Source organism: Takifugu rubripes, chromosome 21, assembly GCF_901000725.2.
Source record: "Takifugu rubripes chromosome 21, fTakRub1.2, whole genome shotgun sequence".
Classification (NCBI taxonomy): Eukaryota; Metazoa; Chordata; class Actinopteri; order Tetraodontiformes; family Tetraodontidae; genus Takifugu; species Takifugu rubripes.
In genome coordinates, this window is record NC_042305.1 from 18,916,102 (window position 1) to 18,932,361 (window position 16,260).

At 48.9% G+C, this 16,260-nt stretch overlaps 2 protein-coding genes across 3 annotated transcripts; one reads left to right on the forward strand and one right to left on the reverse strand.

Moving 5' to 3' along the window:
• Window positions 1-18: 18 nt before the first annotated feature.
• arsk (arylsulfatase family, member K) lies at window positions 19-3,502 on the reverse strand. Of its 2 annotated transcripts, none has more exons than XM_011616054.2 (8): window positions 3,371-3,502; window positions 2,237-2,366; window positions 1,990-2,149; window positions 1,493-1,775; window positions 1,242-1,413; window positions 799-1,023; window positions 506-721; window positions 19-430 (listed from the first exon to the last, which is right to left on the reverse strand). In XM_011616054.2, the coding sequence occupies exons 3-8, from the start codon at window positions 2,145-2,147 to the stop codon at window positions 156-158; spliced, it is 1,329 nt and encodes a 442-aa protein (XP_011614356.1). In that variant the 5' UTR covers window positions 2,148-2,149; window positions 2,237-2,366; window positions 3,371-3,502; the 3' UTR covers window positions 19-155. The 2 variants fall into 2 exon arrangements, with proteins under 2 accessions (XP_011614356.1, XP_003975293.1); XM_003975244.3 differs by lacking the exon at window positions 3,371-3,502 and adding an exon at window positions 2,529-2,770.
• A 170-nt stretch (window positions 3,503-3,672) lies between these two features.
• On the forward strand, window positions 3,673-10,259 carry arrdc3a (arrestin domain containing 3a). The gene is made up of 8 exons (XM_011616051.2): window positions 3,673-4,169; window positions 5,822-5,903; window positions 5,984-6,131; window positions 6,221-6,323; window positions 6,433-6,689; window positions 7,193-7,349; window positions 7,431-7,573; window positions 7,667-10,259. The coding sequence occupies exons 1-8, from the start codon at window positions 3,890-3,892 to the stop codon at window positions 7,733-7,735; spliced, it is 1,239 nt and encodes a 412-aa protein (XP_011614353.1). The 5' UTR covers window positions 3,673-3,889; the 3' UTR covers window positions 7,736-10,259.
• The last annotated feature ends 6,001 nt before the right edge of the window (window positions 10,260-16,260 follow it).

The window sequence follows — 16,260 nt, forward strand, 5'->3', positions numbered from 1 at the left end:
AAAATGTTCATAGCCATCTTTAGGTCACACTGGAAAAAAATAAAGTAAGATTTAATAACTAATGCAAAAATGTACATATGTTATTAATATATTAACAAAGCATTGAGAGATTATGAGTCCAGCTCATTAATCTAGAAACTTTATTATCAAAGTTATTAAAAAGAGCCATAGAGCCACTCATCTATAGCTCTCTCATTGGCTAATGGATTCCTTTGCCAATCCACGTGCCACCTGAGGGACGAAATGACTTGGCTGTAGTTTCTCCCTAAAGTGTGTCTCCAGGCAACAAACGACTCTTTATTGTACAGGTGGACGGCTGCTGAGACTTCTGGGTAGTGCACTATGCTACGCAACAGCTTGTCCAACTGTGCAGACACCTCTGAGAATTTGAAGACTACATTATGCAGTTCCTCCTTGTCCAGAATCATATCTGCAAAAAGGTGATTACACAGACAGTCAAGAGGATTCAGATTTCTATTATTGCTTCTTGCAAGCTGACGCTCACCAAAAAGCTGCGGAGGGACCCTCAGGCCATCTGCATAAGCAATATACTTCCAACGACCACTTCTGAGCATGTAGGTAGACGCATTGGCGTTACAACCATGATATTCACTTAGAACCCAGTCTGGATGTGGTCTGCCTGGACAAGAGCTGCACGTGGACAGCAGAGGAAGGAGCGAGTAGCCACTCAGACTACCGACAGGTGGAACGTCGGCAAGGTCTGCAAAACACGAAGGCACATTCAATTACTCACTGCACATCTGGACATTTTAACCTCTGTTTTGTCCATTTCCTTACCCAGGACGGTGGGATATATATCAACCAGGGAAACTAGCTGGTCGGCCTCAACGCCTGACATCAGACCTGGCCCCATGAAGAGGAGGGGAACATGGGAACTGCCTTCAAACATGGACATTTTGTAGAACTGCCGGTGCTCCATGGCCAGTTCGCCGTGGTCAGCCGTGAATATAACAACGGTGTTGTTGAGCAGATGGGTTTCTCTCAGGGCTGAGATCAGCTGACCTGTTGGCGCACAAATCCTCCATTTTTATCCCAGAATAGACACAAAAAAACAATTCAATTGAATTAAATTGGTTCCAAAGTTTACATATTAATGCTGCTGTAGGAATTTTTCATATGTACATGCGGTGTGTGTGTGTGTGTGTGTGTGTGTGTGTGTGTGTTTGTGTGTGAAAAGTGTCGATCTCATTGCCACTGTTGTCTGAGTGTGGTCAGCTAACCCAGCATGGCATCAGCTTCAGCACACATGGCGTAATAGAAGGCTCGTATGTTCATGATTTCCTCCTCAGTAAAAAAGCCACTGCAGTTTTTGGTGAAGGTGGAGTAGAAGTCCACGGGGTGCATGGCGGCGCCTGGAAGCCATTTAGGAACAGTGACATGCTCAGAAGACACCTGTGCAAAACCAGAACGGTTGTTTTGACCCATGCAACAACCTGTACTGATAATCTGCAGTAACCAAGTAGCACCCTGCCTTCTCCAGCCAGTGTGGTGAGGTACGGAAGGTGGAGCCTCCTGCCGTCGGCCCCAGGGATTCGGTTTTATAGGGGTGAGGCAGGTTCAGGCCGAGGTAGAGAGCGAATGGCTGCTGTGAGGATTCGGCTCTCTGCTGGATCCACTGCGTAGCCTTGTCTATGTTTTCCCAGTCTTTTCCCATGATCCTGACTGTTGACATGTTCCCAACAAGTTGCGTAACAGGCCGGCCCTCTTGGCGCAGAAGAAACTGAACGTCTCGTGTCCACGCCTCAACTCGATTGCTGCGCACATCCCACACAAACACACACGCATGTGCACACGCATTCGGACACATTCAGTGAATCAACAAATGTTAACTAGACAGAAAAGGTCAAAAATAAAGAGTGGAGAAAAATAAATTACATTTAATCATCAATAAACCAGCACTAAAACTGACTTGAAGTCAGATGTCTATGATTAATAAAGTCACTTCAGATCCATATTTAACACGCCTACCTGACAGAGTGGCTCCCTGAGGTGTAGTCCAGCTTACCCATCATCTTGGTAAGGTAACCATTCACCTCCAGCAGATCCATCCATGTTGTCGCATTGGCATCAAGACACTTGTAGTTGTTCCACGACTGCGTGAGGTGAACAAACTGACCGCTCCACATTGCTAAGAATGGAAAGATCAAACTGAAAGATGTAGATATATATTGGATTATGTTGTTGAGAACAGATGAGAGCGTGTTGGTGGGTTAACCTGCGCGGGAGGGGCAGCAGATGGGTGAGTTCGTGTAAGCATTTATGAAGGTGACACCAAGCTCTCGGAGGTAGTTTATGAATGGCAGCTTCACAACTTTGCTGCCAGGGTCAAAGGTCAATCGTCCGTCCTGCAAAAAGTGTACAGCATGAATTGCGAAATACAAACATCATAAGTGAAAAGTATTTTTTAGGGTAAAAAAAAACCCAAAAAACGACTGAATTGTTATTCCCCCCTCCCTTTTTTAAAAAGAAGCAGTGGGGAAAAACATATTACAAAATGTCAAACTTACAAAAGCATCACTCATCACCACCAAAAAGTTTGGTCGGGTTCTATTACGGGCCAAAACTTGATGAAAAGCCAGAAAAAGCAAAATCAGGGCTGATAATTTTACCGACATCGCAACTCTTCACTTTCACCTCAGCGATAAACCGCCGCAAAATCCAGACATTTAATCCCAAACAGAAGGAATTTCTGCATTTAAACGATGCACTTCTGCCTCTGCGAGGAGAGAGGAACTCAGTATAAACATCCGGGTTATCGGGTTTCAACATAAAAGCTTTTGCTTTTTTTATTGCCAAAGCTCTGAATGCAGGAAATCGTGTCATAAATATGTATTTATTGACATTCTTAATAATAATAATCAAATAATCAAAGAAACGTTTCCACCTCTTAAAATGATAAACTTTTTACTTGTAGTTGTAAACTCAAACCCCTAGAGGGCAGCATTTAGCAGAATACGATTTGGAAAAATCCGCGCGACGTAAAAACCTTCACATTTATCGCGCACTTTCAGTTGATTTATTTTGGCTGTGGCGATAGTTTCACTATAGAAAAAAAATCGGCATTTACTCCTATAAATCCAAATATATGTCTTGCTTTAACCGGTCACAGTATTGAACGTGAAGCCGAGGATTGTTCAACAGGTGATCACGCAACGTGCAGAGCGGTTTATCGCCACCAGGTGGCGTCTCGAGCGCAGCAGATGGTAACTCGAACAAACACGCATACACGCACTTAATCCTGATGCAAACATCATGTTCTACAGAATGCAACCACGTGCATATAAATGAGGCTGAAAGAAAAGGTAGCGAGCTGATGTGCACTTTGCGGAAGGTTAGGTCTGCGGAATACCTGCGTATTTCTGTTTCGACCTGTTAAAACAAAGCTTTGGAACCGCTTCAGTCTTAAGCAACGCGGGATTATACAATGCGTGGCAACAGTGTGGCAACCCCCCGCTGCTTTACTGTTCAGACACCGCAGGGCTGAGCGTTTCTTTCAGCTGTTTGACCAAACTTGTCATCTGGAGCTGCGCCACGCACGGTTCCAGAAGGCGGAAGGAGGGGGCAGCGGAGCCCGGCGCATGCGCAGCGGGGTTGTTTTTCACAGCCTGTCCCTTAAAGTGAGCCGAGCTCCGGGGGTTTCCTTGTCTTTGACTGGAGACCAACTCCGAGGGAGGCAGATGATAACAGCATCCTTTGCTGTTACTCAGCCGTCGCACATCTCAATGAGCCGCCGTCAGAGACGCCCGCCGCCCTTTGCGGGGCACAGATACTGACCGGTGTCTGAAAGCCGCATCTTTTTCATATGACACTATTTTTTCACAGACTCCTTTTTTAAAATTTCAATGTCTCGGTAGCCTCCCTCGCCACCATGGTGCTCGGCAAGGTAAAGAGCTTCACCGTGAGCTTCGACTGTCTCAATGACAGCAACGTGCCCGTTTTCTCCAGCGGGGACTGCGTCTCAGGGAGGGTAACCATCGAAGTCACCGGAGAGATCCGCGTCAAATCCCTCAAAATCCACGCAAAAGGATTAGCAAAAGTTCGCTGGACGGAATCGAGAAACGCAGGATCCAACACTGCCTACACGCAGAACTACACAGAAGAAGTGGAATACCTGAATCACAAAGATATCTTAATCGGACACGAGAGAGGTAAGAAAAGTGTGGATTTATGTTTAAGTTTTTGAGGAACAGATGCTCTTTGTGCTGGCTGCTCACCGATGAAAGATAGCGCCACCCGAATCACAAAAGTAAGGAGGTTAATCTACAAAGAATGATTTAACAGTGAAGCTTGTTGTAGGTTTGAAGTGGTTTTACATCTCGGTTTGTCTCCATCGTTAACCTACTTGTTTGTGGGAAGGTGTCAATGAATGACAGGAGCGCAGCGACCGTGTTTTTCACAGGATTTCAAGTGTAAAACGGATATTAGTCTCATTTTTGGATTTTCGAAGCGATGGAACGATATGTTACACTTGCGTTCTCGCAGTTTTCGCAGTCATTTCGGACAGATAAGCGCAGAATTTCGAGGTTTTCTTTGTAGATCCCCTCAAGTTTCCACCCATTGTTCAAAGCGGTTCAATCCTGTTCAGAAAACTGGACCTGGAGTGGGCGGGGCTAGGCGCACGCTCCTCCTGAGGTCGGCTGTGATTGGCTGAGATGCTCGTGTGTGGCCTCTGACGTCACTCTCCTTGCAGAATGACAGAATCGTCTGCAACTTTTTAATTTAACGCCTGCTAATGATAGACCCGCTCTAAAGTAACTGGTAATTGATTTCAGCGTAAAACAACTACTTTCATATGTAATTTGTTGTCTTCGACAATGTTTAACGTATCGAGCTCGGTGGAAAACATCCGCTTAATAAACCGCAGGCTGATTAGTTTGTTTTTGGGATCTCGAGGTTTCTTTTTAAATTAATTTATAATTACGGTTGGGATCGACAGTGGTTTGGCCCAAATGTACAGCTGTCATTCAGCTTGATGATCGCTGAAACTGCAATAATGCAGCGTGATCAGCGTCGTAAACGCAGCTCCCGCATAGACGCGGTGTTACTTCATCTCGTTTGTGAAAAGCGTTTCATGCGGGTGGGAAAAGTGCTGCAATGTGGCGCTGAGCGCAGGCCGGTGGCGGCAGCGGGCAGGGCTGCGCTCACGTCGCACAGTGAATACGTAATGAGAGCCGAGCGGTTGTGGGAGGGAGGCTGCTTACACCGGTTTAGGCCGGTCTCCTCCTGCTGGAGTCTGCGCCTTGACTGACAGCTCCGCACTTGTTTACCACTCTTCTGCAGCTGCAGCAGCTGTATCTGCAGCAGCTGTATCTGCAGCAGCTGTATCTGCAGCAGCTGTATCTGCAGCTGTCTGTATCTGCTAACTGCTGCAGGTGTAGCTGCTGCTACAGGTGTAGCTGCAGGTGTAGCTGCTGCTACAGGTGTAGCTACACATCCTGCAGCAGGGAGGGGAAGCTGAGCTGGCAGAAGCACCCCCTGCTTGTGGACTCGGACACCAAAGCACATTGTTAATATACTTAAAATATATAGAAACGAGTTTAATTTGCATCAGTATATGCGCCGTAGGTCTGACTCCACCTCCCACTTCTCTGGTGTGCTCTCCATGGTCGTGTGCTTATTAACTCTCAATACATTAAGTAAAAGGCTAATTGGATAGTAAATCCCCTTTTATTCTCTTTTGTCTCCCCCACCCTTTTTTCCTTTTTTTTTTCTTTGTGGTATGGTGTTTTCAGATGCCTTGGTAGAGCATTTTACCCAGGTACGGTATACATTTGTTTGGAATCTTCTCCTTCTTTTTCAGATGATGACAACTCTGAGGAAGGTCTCACCACCATCCATTCAGGGAGACATGAGTATGCATTCAGCCTGGAGCTTCCACAGACGTAGGTTCAGCTACACGATGAGCAGATGTTTGTAGATGACTTCAGAAATAACCCTCATGTCCTTCCAATTGCCCTCCTAGACCCTTGGCTACCTCTTTTGAAGGGAAGCATGGCAGTGTGCGCTACTGGGTGAAGGCAGAACTCCACAGGCCCTGGCTCCTGCCCATGAAGACCAAGAAGGAATTTACAGTTTTTGAGCACATTGACATCAACACTCCATTATTGCTGGTAAATGGTTTGTCCTTTGTTACAGGCGTTAACTCCGAAATAATAAAGAATATCTGGAGTTCACCATGGATTTCTTGTGTGTTTTACAGTCACCACAGGCTGGCACAAAAGACAAAACCCTTTGCTGTTGGTTCTGCACCTCAGGTCCGATTTCCTTAAGTGCCAAAATTGAAAGGAAGGGATACACCCCAGGTGAGAAGAAGTTAATGATTTCTGTAAAGTACCGATATCTGGTTAGTTATCTGTAATCTGTTGACCTAACGGAAGCCTCAGACTGACTCAGTCCTCTCCAACTCTGCAGGAGAGTCGATCCAGATCTTCGCAGAGATTGAGAACTGCTCGTCCCGCATGGTGGTGCCCAAGGCAGCCATCTACCAGACACAGACCTTCTATGCCAAAGGGAAGATGAAGGAGGTCAAGCAGCTGGTGGCCAATCTGAGAGGAGAGTCTTTATCCTCAGGCAAGACGGAGACCTGGAGCGGGAAAATGCTGAAGATCCCACCTGTCTCTCCCTCCATTCTGGACTGCAACATCATCAGAGTGGAATACTCTCTCATGGTGAGCACCGCCTTACCCTTCTACCAGTTGTAACAACCCCGGTAGCACAGGTGCTCATGTCTTTATTACAGTCTTTATTACCTTTCTCGGCACCAGTGTGAGCGCAGCATCAATATTTTAAGCCACTAACTCTCCCGGTAAGGTGCACAGCTGACTCAGAATGGGAGTCTTCGATTGCAGGTGTTCCTTCCGCGTGCTGCTAAGAGCATTAGCTCAGGATATCTTTAGCTAACAAATGCCTCCAGCGTGCTAATAACCTTTCTACCTTGTGAACAGACAGGCAGCAGACAAAAGCTCTAACTGGCAATCGATGTTAAGACATTGACCCACATTTGACCCGCACTGCGTGGTTTTATCTCATACTGGGTTAAAACCTCTTTGAACCCGCATGGGTCACACTGGATTCACAGCTCTTTTTTTTTTACTACCATGCAGCGCAGTCGTGCTGTTGCAACATTAGACCGACGACTAACCTACTTTGGTGTCCGTCTGTCTGTGTACAGGTATATGTGGACATACCCGGGGCTATAAACCTTTCCCTAAACCTGCCACTGGTCATTGGTACCATCCCCCTCCACCCCTTCGGCTCCCGCACATCCAGTGTGAGCAGCCAGTGCAGCATGAGCTGGCTGGGTATGGGTCTGCCTGAGCGACCCGAAGGTAGGTTGGAGCTCATGGCCACGGCTCACTCGCAGCAGGATCTGCTGGAATGCTAACCCATGGCTAACCCTTCCCATGCAGCGCCGCCGAGCTATGCAGAGATTGTGACCGAGGAGCAGAGACAGGGCAGCCTGGACGTGCCAGCGGCCCGAGAGGAGCTGGACGGGCCTCTCTTTGCCTACATCCACGAGTTCCGCTTCCAGCCGCCACCTCTGTATTCTGAGGTAGGGACGAGCTCGTGGAAACCGCCTTTCACTTGAACACATTCAGCTTTGTTTGGTGAAATAACCTCTTCATTCTTTCGCTCTTTACCCCAGGTTGATCCTAATCCAGATCACGCCAGCCGCGCGGAGGAGCGCCGGCTGGATGCCTGTCCGTCGCGTTGACCGGTATTCCCAAACGTCCCCCGAGTGGTTTGGGGATTCAAGAGGAAGACGCTTGAGAGGCCTCGGCACTGTTTACTTTGCTCCAGCAGCAGCAGCAGCGTTCACACAGGGCTGTTGACATAAAGAGAAGAGTATCCAACCCACAGACTTGACACTGACCCAGCGGGGTTGGACAGATGTGCTCCTGCCTCCTGGCAGTGAAGGAGAGGTCGCAGGTTTGGGTGTCGCCTACTGACGGCTGGATGTTCACAGACGAACTCTTGGTCTGTGTGAAGCACCCGCCGGTAGCAGGGGGCTCACAGACGCTTGTGCCCGGCTTGACTCCTCTGTCACCTTTGGTTCTTTCCTGGCTCACTGAGGAGACGCCCCGTCAGGACTCGAGCAGAATTAGAAAAGAAAAGACAATAAAGGAAAATACTCACAGCAGCTTCTTTCCAACCACCGCGAAAGAGGCCGACGCTGGTCAACAGCAGAGCCAAGACCCGGGCGTCCTGCCTCCGTTGGGATTGTTTTGCACATTTATTCTTTACTTGAGTTGTGTGGCTCTGTTTAGTTGGGAAAACAAAAGAATCGCTTCTAGTTCGGTGTCCGCCTCGTTATCTAACCCACGAGGACGCTGAGAACAGGATCCTCCGCATAAGGACTCCAACGATGCACTGAAATCAAGGCTTGCTTTCTCCTCCTCCTCCTTTCTGCGCGCGGGGGCTTATAACGAGGAGACGGGACGTCTGCAGCTGCGGCGCACGTTTCCACCCTCGGCCCGGATCATCGTGTGGCGTCGCTCCGCTCACTTCCTGCTCCGTTCTTTACTCGTCTTTAATCATCGAAGAGCTTTCATCCCTGTCTGTGTTGTGGCGCTCGCTCTAGTTCTGGAGTGTTCCCCACCTAAATGGTCTGAGTTGGTGTGTGTGAGTGTGTGTGTGTGATGTGTGAGTGTGTGTGAGACAAAGAGACAGTGCTACCTTGTGCAGGGACTCGTTTCACCTGATTTGCCTGCTGCCCCCCCTCTCCTCCTTATGTTTGGGTGAGCCAGGCTTCATATCTGCCCCCCCCCCCCCAAGTCTCAGGTCTTTTTGCTCAGCAAATGGTTGGAAGAAGAAACAAAATTCGAGTTTTGCTTTTCAATTGCACTGTAAAAGAAGCGAGTTTTGTTTTGGTTTTGAGTGCCGGGGGAGGCAGGAGAGTGAGGCGGCTTCCTGAGATGACACATTCCCCCTTTTCTTTGTCCTGCTGCTGCTCTCGCCCGTTTCATCCAAGGAACATTTTCCAGATCAGTGAAGCCAAAATGCTGTAAAAAAGGGTTCATGTTAAACAAACGTGGCTGAGGAGAAGAGCTGGAGATGTGGCGACACGCGTCGACCCTGGTCAGAACAAGCACGGCGGATTTGAGTGACACATTGGTTTTATAACTCAATCGGTCCGACAGACCAGCTGCATCAGAGAGGAGGAGGAAGAAGAAGAGGAGGAGGAGGAAGAGGAGCGCTTGTTTCCAAGGAAATCTGAAAACCATTTAGAAGCATTTACTGGTGAAGGTCTGACTAAAACCTTTGGTACTTTTTGAAGCTCGGCGCTGATCCGTAGGACACCTGACGCTCATTTGTTGGTAGATTAGTAACTTTTTTTAAAGTTTACATTGAACATAGCTTTTGTACGTGTTTTGTGTGTGTGTGTGTGTGTGTGTGCACGCTCACATCGTGATCCGGCTGCAGTGGAACACAGCTCCCAACAGTAGCTGCAGATATTAAAGTGATCTTATCATCGTGGCCTTGATACGGGGAAGAGCTGAGCGCCGACTCCACGTCCGACTGAACTCCTCCTTTATTACGACTGTAAACACGTGTGTTAACACCTTTGTTTATTCAAGTGGACAAAAAGGGAAGCGCGGGGGAGTCACAAGCCCTTACAACCTTTTTTTTATTCTTATTATCATCCGTGACGGCTCCGCTGTTGTGTTAGTGTTCTGAAGATCGATTTTTGCGGGTTTCTTTGTGGGCATTGCGTTGCAACCTCTTTGGTCTGTCGGACCTCTCTGACCCCCCCCCCCCCCCCCCCAGGTCTGGGGACGGTAGCTGTAGATCAGCACCCCCCCCACAACAGTTAGAGAACGCCAGACTGCAGAAAAACTGCCTTCTTCACCCTGAAATGTTCCGTCTTCTCTTTGTTTTTACCGTTTTAGTTTGGAAATCAAGCTGTGCGCTGATGAATAAGCTCAAACTTTGTTTTTCAGGTCGGTCAATTCCACGGTTCTTTTCGAATGGACCTCTTGTCCAGTGACAAAACTAAGCTAAAGTCCTGCCCGAGTGAAGGCAGGGCCTGAAATGTTCAGAGAAAAATGCACCTGAAACATTTTAGGAACTAAGTGCAATATCTCCCTGACTCTTCTTCACCCTCCATCTCCCTTCCTGCGTTGGTCTGTTAATCATGACGATGTATAGATATTCTATGAATACACACTGTTCTGAATGATTCAGCTTTTTGTCTAGTTCTTCCTTTTGATTTGAATAAAACGTTTTGTTCAACGCTACAGCGGCCTGATGTGTGTTTCTTTGTAAGTGAAGCACGTTTCTTGCGTAACAGCCCGACTCTCCATGGTCATAAATCCACAATCGAGTATTTAAAAAGAGCCAAAGTTACAGATTATGGATTTATGAGCAGGACAACACTGCCCCTAGAGGTGGTCCACATGTACGCACCTTCAGCCACCACTAGGTTACTAAATATTGGTTCTGCTTTCACATTACCACTAAGTAAACACATGGAAGTCCAGAACTTACTGGTTCTGCTTCCATTATCCTGTGCACATGCACGTGCACATCGCCTGCATGCGTAGATCTGTAAGTACTAACGTCGTTCCAGCAGATAGTTGCTACCTAAAATCCTTAAAGGTTCCGGCTCGTTTAGGAAGAAACGCTCAACTTTTCACCTTTGACCTCTGATTTGGTCCCAAGCCGCTAACGATGCGGTCGTCGTGTCCCGGCTCTCTGGAAGCCGTCGATCGATTCCCCTCGTATTGACGTGCGCGTTACGTCAGCCATTTTCTGACCGATCGAACTGACGTGCATCCAGACTTCGTTATTGCGCAACTCAGGCCGCAGGCGTGGGAATAGGAGGTTTACGGGACGACCTGGACAGAAAAAGCCCAAACCTGCTCCAAACGTGTCCCAGCGGTGTAGGAACTGCTGAGTCATGGACTTCCCCGGGCCGTCCTGAGTTTGGACAACATGGGTGATGACTCAGCAGCCGCGTCAGCTTTGACCAGCACTTCAGCGGGCCTTTGTCCCCCCCGTTCCTCCCCTTGACTCCTGTGGGCCCGGGCCTTTGTGGGGGGTCTGACCCATGTGGATTGACAAAAAAAACCCCGTTGGGAATTATGGGCAGCGTGGCCCAGATATGAGGCCCAGATAAGTGCTGACGCAACACAGCCTCAGCTGTTTGCTCTCACTGGTTAATCCCACTACCCAGAAACCCCCTGTGATCCAGAGCACCACGCATGTTCGGGGGGGGGGGGGGGTGAGGCCCCTGCACGCATGGGTGCTACTGCTGCATCATCATTATGACATAATAGAAAGACACACACCTTTCAGCATCGAACTGACCCCCCCAAATTCCAGGAAACCCGGGAACACCCGGCAGTGCAGACCCCCCCCCCCCATCAAGAACCATGACTCCACAGTCACAGCATATTACCGTCCCCGCGGTAACGTCGTGTTAGAACACTTCCTGTTTCAGAGTGGCACGTGTTGCTGCCTGGGGGGGGTCACGACCTCTGCAGTTTAACTTCTGTAACTTCGGTGTAATTACCGCTCACATCCTTTAAACCGCTCACTGCTTCTGTCAAACATTCCCTTTTCCTCACCTATTAACTAAATTCTGGGATGTCGGGCTCAACGCGACGCCTCCCGGGAGCTCGTTCACGGGCTTCATCTGAGAGCCGCTTAATTATTTATTATTACTAATTAGAAAGGGTTTTTAATTAAATGCTGCGTTTATGAACCATCGCACGGGCGTCAGTTATAAAATTCTCACATAAACTTAACAAATATTCACCCTCAGATTAAAAGTGGGAGCTAAAATCCACCGGAGTTTCTATACTGATGTGAACATGGAGCACGAGCGCAGCGGTGGTGAACGATGCGGGGGGGGGGGGGGGGGCAAAGCTTCTCTCTGGGGCTTTTTCTTCCTCATGTTTCTCCGCGACTGGTTCATTCCAGTTCCGAGCGCCTCAGTGAGCAGGCAGACGCTTGTTTGCATCGCTCAGTTTCGACCTCGCCTGGAACAAGTCGCTGCAGAAGCTCAGGGATGATCACAAAAACGTCAGTCTTGAGCTCTCTGACATTTAGGCGAAGCACAGGCATGCATGCCCCCCCCCCCCCCCACCCCCATTAAACGTGTGCCCCCTAACTGAACATTAATATGGAACCTGTATGTCCACAGCAGCTGCTCAGTTCTATTTTTTAAATCCGCTCCGTGTTGGACCCAACCACCAGTTCCACTTATAGCCTCCATACTTCGCTATCTCTGTTCATTTGCAATGTTTTTAAAATAAAGGGGGCTCCAGCTGCAGCGATAGCCGCGGCGCAACATCTCGATAGGGAGCCGTAGCACAACGTAGGACAATGGCGCTATTTCAAAATCCACTCTATCAGCTGCTGTGTTCCTCCCTGGGAACCCGATAGCCACGTTATAGCAGCATGTTCCCATGCCAAGACTCTCAGCCCAGCCTGAGCAGCCTGGTCAGCATTCCCTGGTCAGCATTCCTGGTCAGCATTCCCTCTCAGCCATCCTTCACACGCTCGCGCTGTTCTCCTGCGGCATGTTTGCAACTCCTACACGGCACAAGTTCAAGACCTCGTTGGTAGTCGAGAGGGGATCAGTCCTGTGTGCAGAGGGAGGTGAAGGGGGGTTAGCGGAGAGGAGTTAGGGACATTTACCGTTAGCGTAGAGGAGTTAGGGACATTTAACGTTAGCGTAGAGGAGTTAGGGACATTTAACGTCAGCGTAGAGGAGTTAGGGACATTTAACGTTAGCGTAGAGGAGTTAGGGACATTTACCATTAGCGTAGAGGAGTTAGGGACATTTAACGCTAGCGTAGAGGAGTTAGGGACATTTACCGTTAGCGTAGAGGAGTTAGGGACATTTAACGTTAGCGTGGAGGAGTTAGGGACATTTAACGTTAGCTTAGAGGAGTTAGGGACATTTACCGTTAGTGTAGAGGAGTTAGGGACATTTAACGCTAGCTTAGAGGAGTTAGGGACATTTAACATTAGCGTACAGGAGTTAGGGACATTTAACGCTAGCTTAGAGGAGTTAGGGACATTTAATGTTAGCGTAGAGGAGTTAGGGACATTTACCGTTAGCGTAGAGGAGTTAGGGACATTTACCGTTAGTGTAGAGGAGTTAGGGACATTTAATGCTAGCTTAGAGGAGTTAGGGACATTTAATGTTAGCGTAGAGGAGTTAGGGACATTTACCGTTAGCGTAGAGGAGTTAGGGACATTTAACATTAGTGTAGAGGAGTTAGGGACATTTAACATTAGCGTAGAGGAGTTAGGGACATTTAACGTTAGCGTAGAGGAGTTAGGGACATTTAACACTAGCTTAGAGGAGTTAGGGACATTTAACGCTAGCGTAGAGGAGTTAGGGACATTTAATGCTAGCATAGAGGAGTTAGGGACATTTAACATTAGCGTAGAGGAGTTAGGGACATTTAACATTAGCGTAGAGGAGTTAGGGACATTTAACGCTAGCGTAGAGGAGTTAGGGACATTTAACATTAGCGTAGAGGAGTTAGGGACATTTACCGTTAGCGTAGAGGAGTTAGGGACATTTAACATTAGCGTAGAGGAGTTAGGGACATTTAACATTAGCGTAGAGGAGTTAGGGACATTTAACGTTAGCGTAGAGGAGTTAGGGACATTTAACGTTAGTGTAGAGGAGTTAGGGACATTTAACGTTAGCGTAGAGGAGTTAGGGACATTTAATGTTAGCGTAGAGGAGTTAGGGACATTTAACGTTAGCTTAGAGGAGTTAGGGACATTTAACATTAGCGTAGAGGAGTTAGGGACATTTAACGTTAGCGTAGAGGAGTTAGGGACATTTAACGTTAGCGTAGAGGAGTTAGGGACATTTAACGTTGGCGTAGAGGAGTTAGGGACATTTAACGTTAGCGTAGAGGAGTTAGGGACATTTAACGTTGGCTAGAGGAGTTAGGGACATTTAACGCTAGCGTAGAGGAGTTAGGGACATTTACCGTTAGCGTAGAGGAGTTAGGGACATTTACCGTTGGCGTAGAGGAGTTAGGGACATTTAACGTTAGCGTAGAGGAGTTAGGGACATTTAACGTTAGCGTAGAGGAGTTAGGGACATTTACCGTTAGCGTAGAGGAGTTAGGGACATTTACCGTTAGCGTAGAGGAGTTAGGGACATTTAACATTGTCCAAATGGTGCAATTTAAACAGAGGAAAATATGTTTCTGTGCAAAACAATAAAACTTCCGATTATAATATGCAAAAGGCTCCCTTTAAAAACACGCCTCCATTTAAATGTTGCTAGCCGTAGGATGACTGCGGATGGTGTCGCCACAAGGTTCCCACGGTGACCTTTGCACTGTTGAACACCATCGGCAGGCCGACCCACACGTTTCCAAAGCTAGCGGAACGAAGCAGCGAGCTCTTTTTGTGCTGACGGACCTTCTGAGCACCCGCAGACCCAGAGAACAACGCTGTCACCAACATGTCCTCATCATATTCAGGCTTTCAGCACTTTATCTCACTTTATCTCTCATCAAAACCAAATTCTGTCACGGGACAAACGAGAAGCAGGTTTAAAAATGCTGAGCAGTCATTGTGTTTGTGTATTTGTAACGCTTTGTGCAGCACAACAGCTGTTGTGTGCTGTGGGTTGGAGTTAAAGCGCGCGCCCATGTTTGATGTGCAAGTCTGTGTGCAAAACATCCCTTGGGCAAGGCACCAAACGGCCAGGTTATGCAAGGTGAACTCTGATGTTCCGTTCGTGCCGGTCCCTCCCTAAAGTCCTCGCTCACCTTCTGCTCCATTTCAAGGGCATGTTACACTGAGGCGAAGAGTGTTGCTTCACCACCCGTCTAATTTTACCTCGCCCCCCCCCCGCCCCCGCCCCCGTGGAAGTATCTCAGCTTCCTATTTTAGCCGCGGCTGACTCATAACACCCTCCGCCTCACCCCCCCACACATGCTGTTACCTCTAGCAAAGGCTGCGTTCAGCTTTAGCTCTGCTGATTCTCCTGAGTCACGGGGGGGGGGGCACCCTCCCCGAGTCACAGAGACGGGGGGCCCCCTCCCCGAGTCATGGGGGGGGGGCCCTCGCCTCCGCCATCGCACACGTCTGAAAAACAACAGGTGCAGTGGGTCTGCAGAGGGGGGGCTGTCTAGAGACGCATGTCCGGGCCTTCCAGCCCCCTCTGATGTCTCCCTCGCTGCTTTCATCTCACCCGTCACCTCTTTCCCATCTTCCACGTATCTCTGACCCCCCCCCCCCCCCCCCCGACCACCCCGACCCCCCCCACCCCCCAACTCTGCCAAACTCCCCTCAAACAACTTCACACCAACGGCTCTTTCCCAGCAGTGCAGATTACCGGGTTTGTGTGTGTGTGGGTGTGGGTGCGTGTGTGTGTGTGTGTGGGTGCGTGTGTGTGTGTGTGTGTGGGTGTGTGTGTGGGTGTGTGCGGGTGCGTGTGTGTGTGTGTGCGGGTGCGTGTGTGTGTGTGTGTGTGTGTGCGGGTGCGTGTGTGTGTGTGTGCGGGTGCGTGTGTGTGTGTGTGTGGGTGCGTGTGTGTGTGTGTGTGCGGGTGCGTGTGTGTGTGTGTGGGTGCGTGTGTGTGTGGGTGTGGGTGCGGGTGTGTGTGTGGGTGTGTGTGCGGGTGCGTGTGTGTGTGTGCGGGTGCGTGTGTGTGTGTGTGTGGGTGCGTGTGTGTGTGTGTGCGGGTGCGTGTGTGTGTGGGTGTGTGGGTGTGTGTGTGGGTGTGTGTGCGGGTGCGTGTGTGTGTGTGTGCGGGTGCGTGTGTGTGTGTGGGTGCGTGTGTGTGTGTGTGTGTGTGGGTGTGTGGGTGTGTGGGTGTGTGTGTGTGTGCAGTTAGCTCAGAAATACAAAATCCCATTTAGTTGAGATCCACATGTTGCAGCCTGATTTGCCATAAAATCCAAACTTTTTCCACTTGATGCATTAAAACCAAACGCTCTCCTCAGTTATGGGTCTGTTGTGGGTCTGTTGTGGGTCTGTTGTTGGGTCTGTTGTTGGGTCTGTTATGGGTCTGTTGTTGGGTCTGTTATGGGTCTGTTGTGGGTCTGTTGTGGGTCTGTTATGGGTCTGTTGTGGGTCTGTTGTGGGTCTGTTGTTGGGTCTGTTATGGGTCTGTTGTGGGTCTGTTGTGGGTCTGTTGTGGGTCTGTTGTGGGTCTGTTGTTGGGTCTGTTGTGGGTCTGTTGTTGGGTCTGTTGTGGGTCTGTTGTGGGTCTGTTGTTGGGTCTGTTGTGGGTCTGTTGTTGGGTCT